The following is a 20,216-nucleotide window of genomic DNA, read 5'->3' as shown; positions in this document are numbered from 1 at the left end:
ATTAAAAGTCCTTTAAAATTGCTTAACTACACAGGCAGTTAATGTTTTCATTTTAAATTTAGCCATTTGAATTCAAAGGAAGAAGATATAAAATTATTATTTTGTGACTAGAAAAAGATTTTAAGACAAATAAAAGTCATAATTAAATTAAATGGTTACATTTTCCATAAAATCAATTTTAAAGGGAGGAAAATAAATATGAAGGAGTGTAATACATATCTGAATAAAGTATCAAATGTTAGTAAACATCTGACTTTTATTAGGATATAGACAACATACCTTGTAAAACTTTTAGCACAAATAATTTTATTTTAAAATCACAAAAGAGGAATCTATATAATAGATAATGATGGTAATAAACACAAAAATACTATTTTTACACAAGGATAATCATTCTTAAAAGATGAATAAATGTAACAAAGGAATTTTGTTTTTGAATAATTTTTATAAATTTTGAAAACAGAAATATATTATATTCACTACCTTAATATTAAAATAATTTTAAAAGTTAAGCAGTTGAAAATAAATAAAGTGCAGATAGTAACAAAAATAACATTTTTCTATTTGTTTAAAAATGAATATACCTTGGATGGCATGGACCCTTGTAAATATCCATTTGCATATACATATTGTCCAACATAAAGCAACGCCTCAGTTTCAGAACCCTATAATGTTTTTCATCTCTCTGACTCAGCATATTCTAAAATTATAACGAAAATAATTTAGAATAAGTATCAGTCTATGACAATCAAAAATAATTTACTTCTCGACAAACAATCTAAGAATTTCAATAACCATACTTATACAAAATTTTTACAGGTCTAAATGCAACCAATATAATAATTCTGCACTGTTATCAGGGGATTTCTCTATGTTATCCATAAAGTATGTAGAGCTAAAATTAGTTAGCTACTTTGGGCTATTTCTTGTGCAATCACAAAATCATGTTAGTGAGCAACAGATTTCAGCTTTGCCTCCCATATCTTCAGACATAACATTATTAATAACTGTCTGCCCAGGGCTTCAATGAAATGAGTAAGCACTATTAAAGAGTTTTGGTTATTAAGATAAAACTGCTTATCTCTACATCAAATAATGTGCAGAGCAAAGAATTGTAGAGACACTAACGGTATTCCCATTAACTTTATTATCTAGTCGAGTAACTAGAGGGGATGACCAGTCCAATTTAACTAAAAATTAAAATAAATAAATAAAAAATAAACCTTATACATTGCTTTCAGAATAAACTATAGCTTTAACATTATATCAGTTTTCTAATACTTTAATCTTCATGATAATTTTAATTTGATGTTTATATAATATTTTCATATTTTTTAAATGCTTTAATGCCTAAAAACTACAAAAATGATCAAATGAAAAAATTTTGATGAATCAAAATTTCTCTTTTAAAATAATAACTGAATTTTCAGAAAAACAATGAGGTAAAAGTTTAAAGAAATTTGTTTCTTACAATATAGTCTCGATGAGTAATTTGTCTCTTCACTTCAATCACTTGAGAATCAACATCCCTGCGCCTTTGAGTATGCATGTAACTCCAATTTCCTGAAATGTATTATATTAATGATTTAAATGCACATGAATAAAATCATGTCATCAACAAACAAACACACACACAAAAAAAAGAATATTACCATTTTGGCCCCGCTTGCGTAACCTGGCTTGAATTTTTGGATTGGATGTGACAAGATAGTCATGCACAACTTCAAAATCTTGAAAAGGTGGGAACATCTGAGGTAAGAAAAATCAAACTATAGAATAACAAAAAGACACAGAATACAAAAATAGTATCTCTATAATTCCTGGAAAAATAATTTTTAAAAAAATCTTGGTATGTTTTAAACAAATCTACCCCCCCCCCGAAAACAAGATTTTAAATAGCAAAATTCTTGTACATTTTTATTCACTTACTATTGAATGGTGAAAATCATACATGCTAAAACTTACAAAAATGTTTTGGATTAAAGGTTTAACATTTAAAAGAATCGGGGGGGGGGGGGGGTCTAAGTTTAAACAAACATGTAATGAAACAAAGACAACATAGACAATTAGTTAAAAAATTAAATTTACAGGCTTAATCATATGATTTTTATTCCTTGTCAATCTTCTGGAAGATAGGCGAGCATCGCTGAGCATGGGGCCACGCTCCCTAGCAATAATAGTAAAATAGAATTATTCTAGTATTGAAAAGTGAGGCAGGTGAAAGATTCACCACATACAATTATGTTCTAGTAATATACATAAAAATTAATGAAGAATTGAATTAATTTGAATTTTCAGAGAAGAAAATATTTAGAAGGAAACACGTTTCAATGAAAAAAAAAAACATTTTCTTTCAAATTAGTTCTTAACTCTGATTAGCTGAATGATACACATTTATGCTGAAGCTTACATATACAGAATGATCAGAAAATGGCTGACCAAATATTAAAGATGGTTGGAAGAGACGAATATAAAAGGATTCTTAGTACAATATGTGCCCAGAAACACAGCACGAATGCAACAGATGAAATTGTATACGGCTATCGAAACAAGTCGGCAGTGCGAGAAATTGTCATTACCCTCTGTGATTTCATATAGTATGCTACACTTCCAAATGCTGTAAAAGCATATATCCTTCTGATATATAAAGCTGCGAATAGAAATGACAGAGCTGTGCTAAGATTGTACAAGCAATGATTTCCTAACAGAGAAATACTGAAGCATCAAACTTTCAAGTAAATGCACAGACCTTTGTGAAAGAGGGTCTTTAATTGTCAGCAGACATGATGAGTGCAAACATCGCTCAGTGAGCACACTGGGATGGAAGATGTTTGATGTTCAGTTGAACACTATCCTTTCACAAGCATAAGAGTAATTCCTTTCAGACTAAGTATAAGACATATATGGGAGATTTTGTATGCTAGACTTATGCAGCCATACCATTTATAGAGGGTGCAGGCATTGATACAAGCAGATAATCCTCAATGTGTAAACTTTTCACGAAGGTACTTGCAATAGGCTGCTGTATAGCCAAATTACCATCAAACGTGTCATTCATGGCAAGGTTCACTAAAAAGAGAGCTAAATTCTTTCTTTAGCCATTAAGAAAAAAAAGAACAAAAATGCTATTTTCAGTTAATTCATAACCTTCCTTTCTCACAGGAATGGATGGATATATATGAGTGTGTGTGAATTTAAGGAAAATTATTAATACCACAAAATGCTCATGGTAGTAGAATTTGATATTTAAAAAAAAAAAAAAAAAAAAAACCAGAAATTAGTCAAAAAAAAAATGTAATTACCCCAGAATTTAAAAAAACGTCATGCTAAAAACTTCAGTAGAAGAAATGAAACAATTTCTGAAACCTCGGTCATTAAATTATAAAAAATTACATGCCAATATGCATTATTAACAATGGATATAACATTCATTTTAAACAATGGTAGAAAAAGTTACTTAAAAAAAAGCAACAAAAAGCTACAGCCATATTGCCTCCGAAGATAATATCTCGTTCTTTGATAGAATAGAATTACCTTTAATATTTTAGATTTTATCCAAAAAAAAAAAAAAAAAAAAAAAAGTTTTACTTTAAGCAATTTATTTCAATTATGAGTTCTTAAAAGATCATTTTCATGTTTTTAATTAATATTAACATTTTATATTATTTTCGTACTAACTATTTGTATAGTAACAACTGTTTGCAAATAAATTCAATGATAATATTTTATAAACAACTAATATTAATAAACATTATTTTCTTTTAAATCACAATCTTTCTTTTTTCATTGCAATTCATAGAAATACTAACTCATGCAGATCTTTCTTTCTTGCTTGCTTTTTATTTTTTATCTACATCATTTCTATGAATGTCAAAAAAAAAAAAAAAAAATGTAGAGAAGAGGAAAAAATTAAAATGAGAATTTCTAATTTCTGTGGAAAGAATATTTAAGGTGCTTATAGGAATAAATTGTCTGGAATATCTCCACTAATTTTGAGTGCAAATTTATTTATTTGCTTTATTTTTTATTTAATTAATTTATTTTTTATTTGTTAACAATCAAGTTTATTCAATGATATATGCACCTTCTTATTTGACAATAATACTTTTTTTTTTTTACAAGTTTCATTATTCTATTCTCATTACATCATACATACTTGATTTTCTGCTAAAAAAACTTCAAGATACAATTTGCAATTCTTCAGAGAAAATAAAATTTAGCAAATTTTGTAAAGAACAGAGTGGATGGAACTTTAAAGGTACCGAATTGAAACATCCCACACAAACAATTTGAAGTCTCCACTAGATGGTCAAAAACACATGCAATCTAGCATTATACAACTGAAAGTTCAGTTCTTTATGCTAGGTCTTTTATGAGTGCTTCTGCTTAAAGTTGTCCAGTTGGCTACTAGTCAAATTAATTATTTCAATGAGTGTCAGCAGCCTGAATATCCAATGCCCTTTCAATCCCGTCAGCAATAGGAATAATAAACAGTCCATTTCATATAGCCACCATCATCTATTTCCAGAATCCATAATTTTTTTTTTTTCGTGTGTGTGTGTGTGTGTGTGTGCATGAGCAATAAACTGTGTATGAAAGTACGATTTAATTCATTTGTATGCTTACTGAAGCCATATCAAACACAAATAAAAGCTAGAATTCAAACCTTTGTATTTCTATGCTATTTTGTCAATGGTGATACACTAATTATTTGTATGCAATGTCTTAACTTGATTGCTATCAATGGTCATGATTGCTATGGTCAATCACAGCAACATTCTTCTTAAATACAAAATTTATCCTTTCTGAATTTCACAAACAATTAGCGCACTATTCATTCACTTATTGTATTATCTTCATAAACAGCATATATCATTTTTGCATCATGAAAAAATATTTTTGACTTTCCAAAATTATTAAAAAAACAATAAATGCCCAGGTTTCAGTTTTCTTGCTCTCTATGTCCATACTAGCATGAAACAATAAAATCAAATGAATATTGACAGCAAATGGTGGCAAAAATTGACAAAAACATTATGTTCTAAAAATTATCTAATTCAAAAGTTCTGTAATAGCAGTACAATGTTCTTACAGTGAACACTGCAAGTTATTGGAAAATAGTGGAAATTTCAAAGAAAAATAATATTATTTAAACTGCTCTGTATGCAATAATGAAAAATGCCTCAAAAGATATAATAGCTTCTTGAACAATAGCAACAATTTAAGCAAATAAAAATTAACTGTTTGATGTGTAGTGAATGCCTATCATAAAACATATATATCTATCATAAATCATATCAGATATCTGTAAACTACAGGCTCCATCAAGGCTGTGTGTGACGTAATTACTGCGCCACTCATCATCAAAAGTAGCTATGCTAAACAGTAAATTGCAACAAAATGATAATTCTTAAAATATAAAAATAACCAGATATGATAGAGTTGTTTCTTTTCTAAATGACTAAGTGAAGAAATTTAAAACACTTTTATAGTTTTTGTTCAATATATTGTTATTCATTTTTCTATTACATTATAACAATTCTTATGAGTGCATTCACTTCCAAGTAATTTTCGTTCTCTTCGTCACTGGGGGATACTTCGTAGTGAATGCCTATCATAAATCATATATATCTATCAGGAATCATATCAGATATCTATAAACTACAAATTCCATCAAGGCTGTGCATGACGTAAATATTGCGCTAATCATCATCCGCGTATTGACGCACCACTCATCATCCGCTTATTGAAACAAAAGGTATTCTCTCCAGAATGCTCTAGCACACTATCTCGGTGAATTTCTTAGTAAAAATCAAATGTTTAATTTTTTTAGTTAAAATGTAAATAAAAATATTTTTCTAAAACGTCACAATAATTGGAGTCACAACAAATACACGCAACCCTAATTCCGATGATGCTTTCGCGATTTTGCAAATGTTAGACTTCACAACTTCACATATTTATTATTACTTCCTTAAACAAATTAAAGAAATGTGAGAACTTTACTTAAAAATAAATTACTATCGAAAAATTCCAGTTATCGAAAAGTTCCAATTCCAGTTATTCTAACTGAAGAAAAAATAATAATTTAAGTGAATATTTTTCCATTTTTAAAAAAGATTCTAAGAGTAGTTATATAATATATGTCTTACTTAATAACTGATAAATAGGGTAAACACTTACATCATCTGGAGCAAGTTTGCTAACAAGGAATTTCAGCTTGTGACTATTTGTTGCAAGCCTATCTCCAGTATCTATTCCAATTCTTCTACAAACACTCTAAACAAACAGAATAAGATGTAATCAGAACATATAAGAATATATGTATACAAAGTTTTTAAAAAATCAGAAATTTCCAGGGTACATTACATAATAATTATTTCTTTAAAAATATATAATAAAATAATCTGAAGATGGCAACTAAAAATAAATATTTAAAAGTACCAAAAACATTTAATAACTTCTTCGATTATGCGGACTATCATATCAACATCATGGTTTATATACATAATGAAACTGTAAATGTAGCAGAATTAGATCAGAACTTCTTACAGAACATTTTTCAGAAAGCAAAAAGCCTTAAGAAAGAAAGGAATTTACTAATAAATTGACTTGGTGATGATTCATTGTCAAACTGTTTCCAATATATATGTAGATATTCTAGCTCTTTTACAAATACTCTAGGAAACACAAATAATTCTTAATTATTCAGCAACATCTTATATATTAAAAGTGACAAAATATTTGTCCCTTTCAAGCATATCATTAATTTCTTTTTAAAAAATTATGAAGATACTTAAAGAACTTAAAAAGAAGTTTTAAAAGCTGAAGTTATATATTATTTTGGAAGTACTTCTCAAAGAATTATTTTTATGAAGTTAATAGAATTCTCAGCTTACATTAGAAATACACTTTAAAATTATAGCTGGGGAAGAAAAGAAAGAAAAAAAGAAAAAAAAAAAGCACAAAACATATACCCAATTAGAATCTGAAACCGATTTTTTTTCTTTTTGTGGCAACATAATAATGGTTTAAAATGATTGGAGAGTTTATTAGGGCTTTAGAAAAAAATTAAGCCTCAAAATCAGAAAAAATAATGGGAAAAAAAAGAAAGAAAAATCTAGTCAGTAAATGAGGCAGAAATAGAGAACAGTTATGAGCAGTGCCCCCACACACACACTTCTCCCTTCTTTCAATGAATAAACATCACAATGATATATTAAGAAGATCTACAAGAATGGCTTTTGGCAAATATTAAATATGATGAATAGTTACAAAATACATTAGCATGCTATTTTATAAATATTTTTGAATGAATTCATCTTAAATATTATTTGTATGAAATTACTTTTCAATCTAAATGGCAAATGATTTTTGTTCATCATATATAGTTAAAAATGTAGGCTGTTTTTCCAAGCTAACACTACATTAATACCAGAAAATCAACCACATCTGACAACCAACTTAATTTTCTAAATGGTTTCTTATGTATGAAAGTGTACAATTTTCATGAAGATTTTAGCAATTATCATAGTCCTTTTTAAGATGTTCAATAATGTAGAAAATGATTGTTGTAAAGCAAATGTAAAATGGCATAATTTGTCTTTTTAATAATATTAAACTAATGTTTGAAAGTATTTATGCATATCAATATATATATATATATATATACGAGGGCAATTCAGAAACTAACCTCCGGTTGATTGAAAAAAATACACCAAGTTAAGTAAAAATATTTTAATATATACATCTTACAACTACATCTTTGCACTATTTTTCGACATAGTCTCCATAACGATTGAGGCACTTATCGTATCTCTTCACAAGCTTTGAAATTCCTTCTGCATAAAAATCACCCGCTTGTGCCTTGAGCCAGCCTGTGACCGCATCTTTGAGCTGTTCGTCGTCATCAAACCGCTGGGACCCGAGCCATTTCTTCATACGCATGAAGAGGTGATAATCGCTTGGCGCCAGATCTGGGCTGTAAGGTGGATGGTTGAAAACGTCCCACTTGAAGGACTCAAGAAGGGCTGTTGTTCTGCGAGCAGAGTGAGGACGGGCGTTATCGTGCAAAAAAACGATACCGGAAGTCAGCATACCACGGCGTTTGTTCTGTATAGCCCGTCGTAATGTTTTTAGTGTTTAACAGTACACGTCTGTATTAATGGTCGTCCCACGTTCCATGAATTCAACCAACAACACCCCTTTGGCATCCCAAAACACCGTTGCCATCAGTTTTCTGGCAGAAAAATCTTGCCGGGCTTTTTTTGGTTTGGTAGGCGAATCTGAATGTGCCCACATCTTTGATTGTTCTTTTGTCTCAGGGTTCACGTACTTAATCCAGGTTTCGTCACCGGTCACGATTCTGTTTAACAATGGTTCTCCTTCGTCCTCATAACGTGACAGAAAGTCTAATGCAGAGGCCATTCTTTGACTTTTGTGGTGGTCGGTAAGAATTTTGGGCACCCACAGAACTTACGGTAACCCAATCTTGCTGTCACTATCTCGTACAAAAGAGTCTTAGAAATCTGTGGAAAATCAGTAGACAACTCCGCCATTGTGAAACGTCGATTTTCACGAACTTTTGCATCAACTGTCTGAACGAGTTCGTCAGTCACCAAGGATGGTCTACCACTCCTCTCTTCATCATGAACGTTTTCTCGTCCACTTTTAAATAAACGTACCCATTCACGGACAACTCCTTCACTCATAACTTTTGGTCCGTACACGGCACAAAGCTCACGATGAATAGCTGCTGCAGAGTATCCTTTGGCTGTAAAAAACCTTATAACAGCACGCACTTCACATTTGGCGGGATTTTCTATTGCAGCACACATTTCAAACTGCCACAAAAACTAAACTAGCGCAGGTACGATGTTCACTCGACTACGGCTTGATGCCGACTGACCTGCTGAGCGTGTGAATGCACAGATGGCGCGCTACTCCCCCCACTACCCGCACTGTGACCAATCGGAGGTTAGTTTCTGAATTGCCCTCGTATATATATATATATAAGAGTTTTAATTATGTTCTTTTAATTTGTTATCAGATCTGTTCAATCCTTGTTTCATCTTGTTCCTTTTAAGGCAATATAACTTGAAAACATATATTTATTATTTAATTTAAAGAATATCTGTAATTATTTCATATTCTATTTAGAGAAATAAAAGCATATTTATCCAAACAAGTTAAAGAATATTCAACACATACCAAACATCAGACACAGAAATATAAAAAATAACATTAAACTGAAATAAGGATTAAAATAAGTTAATAAAATATAAATGAATCTATTAAAAATTTTGAAATCGAACTGAAGAATATACACACTAAAATCAATATGTTTGCTAGTCAGATATAATCATCATTTTCGTATATCTTTTTTAAAATGTAAACAATACATACTGCAATTAGTCTTCTAAGTTTTGTATCAAAATCTGTAGAATTGTCAATCACATCAATATATGGATGTCCAACCCAAGCCTGTAATATACATTTTTTTAAAATCTGGAAATATATAGACTTTAAAACAATTTAAACTAAAAGTTTACTTAAAAATTATATAAAGATCTTATGTACTTCAGCTGCTCTACGATCTCTTTCTCTAGCTAAGTCTAAGCCTTCTGTTCGACAGCTATTATCTTCGACGTTATAAAACTCTTCTGCTCCATTGGCAGCAGTAATCTGCAACAAAATATAAAATTCAACAAATCTTCAATTTTTCAAAAAAAAAAAAAAGACCCTTTTAAAAAAAGAGAAATTTTATTATGAAATAAATGCATATAGTTCATAAGAATTAATGAAATGAAATCAATAATAAGCATCATGAGATTGAAGAAAAATGAGAAAAGAAGTAAAAATCCAAAAATGTGACACTAAACAGTGTGTAAAAGAAAAATATGTAAAAAGTACAAACTAAACCATCAATGTAAGGAGAAAAAATCATCACAAATACAACCCTTTTTATATTCATTTAAAAATATTTATATAAGTAAGGTATCAATAGCATCCGATTTTCTCAAGGGCACTTAAAGAAATATATCATACAGGACAAACTTAATTCAATTCTTTAGAAGACAAATATTAGATATTGTAAATCTACCTCATTAGTATATTTTCAGGGTGATTAGCATTTCTGCTGTTTGAATTTCTCCAACTTTTCCAGATATTTTTAGAAATTTTCGTGAAATTTTTCATATGCTTTTAGTATCTTCAGAACAATGCTGCTTTATTTTATTCTTAATTATTGCACAATATTCTTTCAATATATATATGGAAATTATTTACACATCCAATCTTGACTTCTGGGTTGAAATGGTAAGTATTCTAATACTGGAATAAATACAAATCATATTACAAATTTTGGGGAAAAGATTATTCTTTTTTGTGGTTAATTGCAGAAAAATTGTTTGGCTAAAAAAGAGGGAAAATATAAGATAAAATAAAAAGAGGATAACCACAAATACATAGAAAAATAACATCCCAATAAAAACATATATAAGTCACGGTTCTCACTCTGATTGAAAGGGGGGAAAAAAATCAAGCATTTTCAAGAACTTCAAAAAAGAAAAAAAAATTCTAAGACCATAAAATTAAGTACATTAATACAGAAATACAAACAATAAATTCAAATAAAATATTTTTGCTATCAACGCACAAATGTATGATTACTTTCTTGCTTACTACTTTTAAATGCTTGAAGAACACTAAAAGTCATTCATTACGCTCATTTTCAGATAATAAATTAAAATTTATGGCTTAAACAGGTTTTGTAGATCATAAGTGCTCTTATTGCACACACAGTAAAAAGTAGATGCTAATTTTACACAAACCAAAAACAAGGGTACTCAGTTCACAAACACATTCACACTTTAATTGAAATGCATTTCACTAAGAATTTTCATTCCATAAATATCTCTTAACCTTACTTTTGATTGTTTCACAGAATGAAGGGAAAAAGTTAAGAAACAAATAAAAATTAAGAAATTTTTATTTATATTAAAACAAACTAACATGAAACAGTGTGCTTTAAAATATTTTACCTTTTAAATTATTTTATTCAATTTTTAATTCTTAAAACTATTTGATTCTGCTAGGCATTGAAAATTTCAATATCTTTTGCCTTTTTAGTAATTTGTTCAGATTTTTGCAGTATCAAAATCCTTTATTCGATGTTCACTTTTTTTAAAAAAAAAATTGTTTTAATCATTTAATTTATCTAATGTCTTTTCTTATGTATTTTACTATTTTGAAATTATAATCTTTTGATTGTCTATTTTTTCAACAAATTTAGAATGGCTATTTTTCTGCATATTTAATTTTGTTTGTGGTTAAAAAATGTTCTACCCCACCACTCTTTTTTTTTTTTTTTCCAATTCAGCTGAAAACCTAATTGTGCAACATTATTCATTCTGTTAAGTTTTTAAATCCCAATATTCTTATTTAAGAAGAATTCTTTCTCAATAAATTGGGGTCTGACAATGAGAATATATCATCATAATTTTAATTATTTCTCATATTTTCTGATAAGACTTTTGACCTTTTCAATGTTTTGATAAAAACTTGTCAATTCAATTTATGGATAATTCCAACTCTTTGAATTCTAATGAATTATAAGCCCATCATTAAAAAGTTGCTCGATTCGATGAAAATAGAAAAAATTTGTTTTCTTGTAGGCAGCCAACTGTACAATAAAAACAGAAATAATGGCTTTCAACTAATTATAGCAAGGATTGTTTGGATATTCTCCATGAATCAAGACACTCAAACTTTTAGCAAGTAAACAGTTGAGAAGAAATTTATACAAAACTTAAGGAAAGTATACTAAATCCTGACATTTATGACAAAAAAATTGGATTAGTAAGATAAAAAAAAAAATTGGATTAGTAAGCATTTTGTACCCCAAAGAATCCAGTCTTAACTCTCTGGCATATTCAAACAAATTGTGTATATGAGTACTAACCCAGTAAAATGTAATTTGCAGTTTTCAGACATTTAAAAACATCATTTTCCATGGCATTGAAAGTTTTCATCATCCAGTGACCATCTTTTTCATAATCAAAGTGAAAAGTAGCAAAAGCAGACATTCTATATAGAAGAATGCAAAAAATGGTTAAATAATCTTAATCTCTAGTAAGAAAAACCTTTGAGAGACAGGATTTTTGTTGCATTTAGCAACAAATTTTTATGTTTTACACCTCAGTGTTATAAATGTGAACTTTTCAACATATAATACCAACTCAATCCCCATTTCAACTGCTTACTTAGCAATGGCTGCATTCTCTAGACATTTGATCTCCAAAAATACTTAGGAAGTTTAACTTTCCCTTTGAAATATGATGTGTAATCCTGTTTTCTCACAATCGAACATTTAAAAGAATCATACATAATAGATAAAAAACAGCTAAAAATTCCATACAGGCTATTTTAATATTAAATGAGTTGAAAACTTCGAATATGTCGATGAGCTATCCAACAAAATATATAAATAAATCCTTTCTCAAATCTATATTTTCCTCATAGTACTTAAAAGGAGAATATCTTGGGCAATGCAATAGCTCATTAAAGTTGAAGCTACATACCTAACTTTCTTTCTTTCTATTTTGCTTCCCTATTTTAAAACAGAAAGCATAAATTCATTTGCTTTGGTTTCAAAGATTGATTGAATGCTCATCAAATATTAGACTACCTGCATTATGATCAGACATACCCTAAATAGAACACTTAGAATGAATGGAACAATGCTAAATAAAAATCCACCATTACATGAGTTATACAAATAATACTTCAAAGACTATTTTAGTTCTGTATTTAAGCATTGTCAAAACCATTGAATGACATAATTATCTCCAGCTGCTTCTCTGCTTAAGATTCCTTCCTTGTGTGGTAATCCTAGTTGCTGCATAACCTTTACTTACACAAACAGAAAAGATTAGAGATTGTACATTCTCCCATATAAACAAACCTTTTCTCTGTTGGTGGAATACACAAGGCAAAACCAAGAATCCCATTGGAAAGTTAAGAAAAATGCCTATATAACAGCCCTTTAATTTGCTTAGATTGTTAAGGTGGTTCTTGAAAATAGGCCTCTAACACTGCACTTGAATTAGGGATGCGGAAGACAAGATAAGAAAGATCAAACTTTGATTATCCATGCTTAAATAAAAGGCTATTAATTTGAGAAGAAAATTTTAAATAGGCTAGATATTAAAAAGATCTTTATAATGAGCTGTTGAATGTTAAGAAAGCTAACTAATATATAAAAAAAAAAAAATTAACTTAAATTTGGAAGATTTTTTGTTGTTGTTTTCAATTTGAGCAAAATTTTTGCAAATTTATTTAAGGATGTTTTAAGCAGAAGGATATGACTAATAAAAATTTTAGATTGATAATAATAACTTAAGTTCTTTCCTATATTCCCACATTCACAAATCAAAAACTATCTTCTTAAAAATATGCTGTTCAATGATTTCAGATGGTATAACAATGATTGATTATGAGAAAAAGAAATTGGAAATAAAAAAAAAAGAAAGAGTAGTATTTTCAAGCATAACGATCATCAGAAAGTGTGTTCAAGCTAAAAATTACGACAAACTGTTTATTTCAAATTTAATTTTCACTTTCTTTTTTTTTTCAGAGAACTGACTATAATAAGACCATCTGAAAATGCAGAGCAACATTTTTAGAACTTATAATAACTAAATGTAAATTTTGCTTGTGTTTCAAAGGGCTAACAGAAAATCCAGAATTTTTCTGGGATACCAAATACAGAAAAATAAAATTCAAGGAGTTTTCAGGCATTTTCAAAGATTGGAGAATCTTGTAAGTATATATTTTACCAATAATATCTGGCCACTAACAATAAAAGTAATCACATTATTGCACTATTGAAAATTAAATTAAACAAGATAACTCATCTATGAAAAAAATTAACAGACATTTTTTACAGCTTAACAAAAAAAAAAAAAAAAAAAATTATAAATTTCACTACAAGATAATACTTCAGTATTTATTTTCTTAGCTGTTTTTTCATGCACATAATTTACCAAGATTGTATAACCCACAATACTGACCAAATGTACGACTTGATTGTATCGGTTATCTCTTAACTGCACTGCATTCCACCCATTAGCTGCTAGCATGTTTTCCCACACATCCTTAGGAATAACTAAAAAGGAAGCAAATTAATTAGTATGCTTTTAGTTTTACAGAAAATTAAAGAAAAACATGATTATATATTTTATGAAAAATATGAAAATTATTAATTTCTAGCTTTCATACATCATAGAAATAAACTCACAAAATTAAAAATATACCAGCTCTGCAGTTAAAAGAAAAATGAAAATAAAAAATGGCAATTGACACATTCTTTAAAAAGTATTTTTTAAAGCAACTGCAAGACAATGAATTGTGTTACCTCAAAATTTAACAACACTCATCAAGTGAAAAATCTTATTCACTGAAGTTTAAATTAAAGCAACATTTTTTTTAACCCAATGTAAATAGTGTCAAGAGGTTAATAAGTTTAACATGATTCAAGATTTGATGAAGCAATTACACTATTTTAAATTTCATTATATGAAAATCGAATTAAAAAATTCGTTTTTCAAAAACTACTTTAAATAAAAATGCATCCATTTAAACAAAAGTAGTATAACAGAAAAGTCATCGTTTTTTAAACCTTTAAAAGGATGTAAAAATAATTTTTGTTGTGATAATGCTTTGATGTTATGTGAAAATATATTAAAAATCTCTTTTATTCTTTGATTAATCTTCTAATTGAAATTTTGAAAAATCCATTCTTAACAGACCTCTAGTGCCTAAGAAGAAACTTTTTGCCAAATTCTGTTCCTAATTTTGACGGTTTATATTCTGCATTGTTCTATCAATCAGGACAAATTTTTAAATGCATACATTTCAATAAGAAACAAAAACAAATAAATGTAGTAATTACAAACAGAGAAAAAGCAAAAATTGTTTTAAAAAAAAAAGTGATTGAATCTGAACCTTAAAGAATAAAATTGTGAAAAACTTTATTTCTTAAAAAATTTTAAATATCAGATCCAGCAGGCATTTTTCATAAAAACTAAAGTTTGGTGATTTTGATTTACTAAATAATGATTTTCAAATGAATAAGAAATAAATAATAATAAAAAGATCGCAAAAAAATCAAGAATGACTGAAAACCATAGCTCCAAGTTAATACTAAAACTACTGCAAGCAGCCAAATGACTGTTTTAGATTTATTGATGAAATAGTTTAGTGTTCAAATTTCATCACACTATATTTTATGGTATTGACTAACATAATTACACATCACATACACAATGAATACACAATAAATACACAATGAAATTAATAAGTATTTGTAAATAAATTACAAATCCTTATTACAAGAAATTTCTTTTCCATTCACTATATACCACTTAAAATCTTCTATTATTGCATGAATGATTTTAAGTTATATGGAGAATGAGTCGAAGAGATGAGACTGGCATCAGCATCTGAATCTACTATAAAAAAATGCCTTTTAAATAAACAAAACTTGTAACTTTCATTAATTTTAGCATTAGCAGTAGCCACTAGTGCTGTTGCACTACAGAATTTTCCTACTTATTTTGTGAAAGTGAATAGCATTTCAAAGTTACATAACTGTCACCAAATTTATAAAGAATAAAACAAATCCCTTTGAATTAAATTACTTATTTGAATGGCTACGATTACGAGATGTACTTCAATATTCATATCTAAATCTTTATCAGGAACATTCAGGTATTTGCAGAGAATGAACTTTTTCTCTAAGACCAATATTCTCAAAAATGAAACATCATTACATTTAATGTCCATCTTTTATTTGGCAATTCTTTTTATTTCGAATTTCATTTTCCTTTCCACTTGTTTTAATTTTAACACTTTCAACAATGTAAAAGAAATTTACTGATATCTGTACTTTAAATTAAATTCGACAATTATCAATTAATACAATCTGGTTTGACCAATTTCCTTACTAAAAAATGCAATTAATATATTAAACAAGATAAACTGACAGATATTGACATCATTTGATACCAACATAAAGACATATTAGGTAGAGGAAGACAGTGCTTATAAATTTTTTTATAACTTTTGATATGTTTAAACATTTTCAATACATTCAATAATAGCATACTGAATAATAAAATAACATAAAATAAGCAACATACAAGCTGCAGCATCCATTGTTCCACGATCACATATGACTAAACAATTTCGATTACAAGTTGAAGCTAAAGAGAAATATGTCTCCTCCATAGCCATCATAGTTTTCAGAAGATTTTCTTGGAACTTTTCAGCTGAAAATGTAAAATAATTTTTTTCAATTTAAAAATATACATTTCACATTTATTTTAATTAATTCACAGTTATACAAAAATACATTCAGTAATTCAATTTGTATTAATAACACTATAACTTGTTACTTTTTTTTAAGATGATTTACTAATAATAAAACAAAATTGACTTTTGAAAAAAAATGCTTCTAAAAAATTTATCATTAAAATTTCTCAGGAGCAAATTAACAAATTTATAAATCACAATATTTCATTCTGAAAAGAAACGATAAAATTCAAGTAGTAATAATTAACAAAGTAAAAATTAGCAAAGGCAAAACTCAAGTTGGGGGGGGGGGGGGGGAATGAGGATGGAACATCTTTTGTGATTTATAAATTAACAAATTTATAAATCACAATATTTCATTCTGAAAAGCAACGATAAAATTCAAGTAGTAATAATTAACAAAGTAAAGAATTAGCAAAGGCAAAACTCAAGTTGGGGGGGGGGGGGGGAGATGAGGATGGAACATCTTTAATTCTAGAATATATTTATTGCACGGTAATATACGGAGGTAAATAGCATTTAGTATAGTGACACTAGATTATTACGAAATGTAGCGACATACAGACAAAACCCATAAGATGTGTAATAAATACTAAACCAAATTAAAAATTTTCATTTTAAAATTATTTAAATATTCCATGCAAATCATGCAGAATGAAGTGGAATTGTAAATTAAAATACACACTTTTTTTTTTGTATATTTATATTAGAGCATGCTGAATAATTAAATCACCTGGCAAAAGTAGCATTTTAGAACGGTTTTGAGTTCTAACTAAAAGAACAAAAAAAAATATGTGAAATAAATTGCAATATAACAAAATATCATAAATGCATTACTAATTAAGAAAAGCTATAAACAAATTCATAATTTGAATATAATTAGAGTTATATTGGAAAATTTTTTTTAATAATTCAGTGTTTATGCTAACAAAAGCTATTCAATTTCAAATAATAATTATACATAATATTTTATTAATGTCTTAAATGCAATTCAGTACAGATACAATAGCATAACAGCATTGGAAATACATTTTTAATAAAGAAATAACATTCTGCTACTAGATATTAAAAAAAAATCAATTTATGGCAAGTAATGTTTTACATTTTATTTCAAATAACTAATATCTATTTTTAATAGTCTAAATTATCCCTTGAAATACTTATTCTAATCGTTCTACACAAAAATATTCCAAAATAAAACTGTAGTTTAAGTGAAGGAGGAAAAGTTTATTGTATTTTCTTTAGAAATTATTTGATTACAAAATATCTTCCAAAATTAAAAAAATAATAATAATTCAATAATAAGAAAACAATAAATAAATTAATCCCACCCTCCTTTTTTTTTTTTTTTTTAACTATGGCTATTTAGTGTTAAGTCCTCGTTGAATCTTTTACCTACCAGACAGGATCTTTCAACTTTTACCCTGAGAATTCTTCCTTTATTATTATTATTCCCACATATGGAAGGATTATTAAAAATGTCTAAATCTTATGACATATATTTCAAATTAATAATTTCAATATTGATAGTTCATTATCAAGAGCTTTGGAATACAAATAAAACCAATATAATTAAGAATTATGGAATCAATCCACACTTAGAACTATTATACTGTACAAACAGATATGACTGAAATTAAGCAAATAGTTCAAAATTAACACTTTAAACTTGCTTTTTTAATGCATGATATTTTCTTTAAAAAGGAACATTGTATTTCAACAATAACTATTTCTATAAAATTATAATTTTCAAGCTTTTGTTTTTACACACTTAAGAAGAGTTTTGTGAAGGAAGGGGGAACTTCTTAACAAATAAATTTTAAAAATATGGATCTCTTTTAATTTCTTACCATTCAAATAAACTTATTAATTATTAATTACCTGCAATGAAATAGTGCATTTGTAAAAAGTATGGAATGATTTTTATTTACATTTCAGTAGGTAAATTTTTAGTGCATGGCAAATTTAAAATAACGTCTTTAAGAAAAATCTTTAGACCAACCTTCACTTGGAGTCAAATCTGGAAAACGAACACCTCCACTGCAAGAGGGAAATAAATTTTTTTAAAGTTATAAATTAATAAAAGCAAAAAAAGCAAAGTATTAAAACTTAATGGAAACAGTAAATTTGATAGAACTGAAAAGCTATAAAGATACTGTTAATAACTTTATAACAGTGGGTGAAAGTTCATGAGCTACTCTGAATAAAGATTAATTTTTCATTACTAATCAGCAATTTCCTAAAAATTTTCATGAGAATTTCATAAATCTATTCTAGAGATTAACTAAATAAATAAATTAACATGCAATTTCGAATAATATTTGCTTATATGCAACACCAATAATACATCCGGTGTGGTTATTATGGTGAGCACAATATTTAACTCTCAATTTTCTTCACCCCATATTATCGCCAGGTCTTTTCTTTCTCTTATTTTTAATAATAAGTCCTAAGATGCATTTACAAAATTCTAAGAGCATCCAAGAACATGTATGTGAATATTTCTTTATAAAATTGTACACACACATTTCAAAAATCATTTAGACATTTTTACAATTAATACTTCCTATTTTTGATTTTGGTTATTATTTATAATCGGCTTAGCCTTAACATATTTATAAAAATTTCTGGCAACCCTCTAAATCCCATTTTGTTAATCCATTTAAATAGAGGCATTGTTAACAGACGACAGCAACAAGAAATTCTACTCATCTTGCACAAAGTGTACTAATTTATTGCAGCTTTTGTAAGGTCTTTGTTATATATATATGAGAATACAGTTTTAACAATGGAAAGCATGTGCTGCTAAATTTGTTTGCAATCTTAACTGACAATTAACTCATCACCCACTATATATAGTAACAAAATACTCTACTTAGCATATAAAATATTCATAGTTATTTTTCATTCTACTTACTTCAATAACACTGTTGCAGCTTCCGGTACTCGATAAACCTATAGAGGAGAAAACAGAAAAATGCATAACTAAAAACTTTTATTAAGGAACAAATTAGTTCAATTTTACACAAAGAAACATACTTTGTTATAATATTTTAATAATATTGATAGGATATTGATGAGATTGTAATAGACAAGATGAAAAGCATGTATCAAATATATATAAACATTATTACAAAGAAGCAATATATGATTAAAGAAAGATAGTCCAATAATTATATTTTCAAATTATAGCTATCTAATAAAGTTATTTTCATTTGCAGTTTCTGAACATAATTATTATTTCGACAATATATAAGATAGGGCATTCAAACAAATAACCTACTACTACTACAAATAAACTACTTCAACTTTAACCTATGAACCAGCAACTGAATCTCTTTCAAACAGAAATGCTTGAATGTAGAAAGAACAACTTTCTATATTCAAGCCCTTATTGGCAAAACCTTCTGAGATGACTTTCTACATTTCCAGCCAGTTGAAGGGTTAATGTTGGACAATTGGTAAATTAAATCTGTTGATGCTGGAGTAAAGTAATCTACTATCACTTCTCAAATATTCAATGAAGCAATTTAAAATGCAACTTGATTTCAAGTAAAACAGTCATAAACATGAAAATAGTGGTATTATTTGAAATTAGCCACCTTTGGCAACCAGCAGCTTATTCACCAAAATTTTTGATATTAGTTTAAGCAGTAAAACGATAAATATGGAATGCATTAAAAAAACATTAGCAAGTTATTTGATACAACTGAAAGGCATGAATTTAAATGGATCAGTCTACTACAAATTATTAAAGTATAAATTAAAATGCCCAAAGACAATTTTTTAAGCCTCAATTTTAATAATGGAAATATATGATTGAACATTTTGATGGATCAGTT

The 20,216-nt window shown here is 27.9% G+C and overlaps 1 protein-coding gene across 4 annotated transcripts in view; it reads right to left on the bottom strand.

Annotated features, from left to right (window-relative positions):
• The window catches only part of LOC129965442 (TRPL translocation defect protein 14-like), a 37,976-nt gene that overhangs the window by 5,482 nt on the left and 12,278 nt on the right, over window positions 1-20,216 (bottom strand). For 2 of the 4 annotated variants that reach the window (XM_056079310.1, XM_056079308.1), the window contains 11 exons: window positions 19,292-19,329; window positions 18,377-18,414; window positions 17,108-17,146; window positions 16,203-16,331; window positions 14,073-14,167; window positions 9,580-9,684; window positions 9,406-9,483; window positions 6,184-6,279; window positions 1,653-1,749; window positions 1,472-1,563; window positions 585-700 (listed from right to left, as the gene is read on the bottom strand). In XM_056079310.1, the coding sequence (XP_055935285.1) occupies window positions 585-700; window positions 1,472-1,563; window positions 1,653-1,749; window positions 6,184-6,279; window positions 9,406-9,483; window positions 9,580-9,684; window positions 14,073-14,167; window positions 16,203-16,331; window positions 17,108-17,146; window positions 18,377-18,414; window positions 19,292-19,329 (923 nt within the window). The remainder of the gene's footprint in view (window positions 1-584; window positions 701-1,471; window positions 1,564-1,652; window positions 1,750-6,183; window positions 6,280-9,405; window positions 9,484-9,579; window positions 9,685-14,072; window positions 14,168-16,202; window positions 16,332-17,107; window positions 17,147-18,376; window positions 18,415-19,291; window positions 19,330-20,216) is intronic. The other 2 variants (XM_056079311.1, XM_056079309.1) reach the window with 1 other exon arrangement.

Source organism: Argiope bruennichi, chromosome 4 (assembly GCF_947563725.1).
Source record: "Argiope bruennichi chromosome 4, qqArgBrue1.1, whole genome shotgun sequence".
Classification (NCBI taxonomy): domain Eukaryota; kingdom Metazoa; phylum Arthropoda; class Arachnida; order Araneae; family Araneidae; genus Argiope; species Argiope bruennichi.
This window is presented reverse-complemented; position numbering and strand designations above follow the sequence as displayed.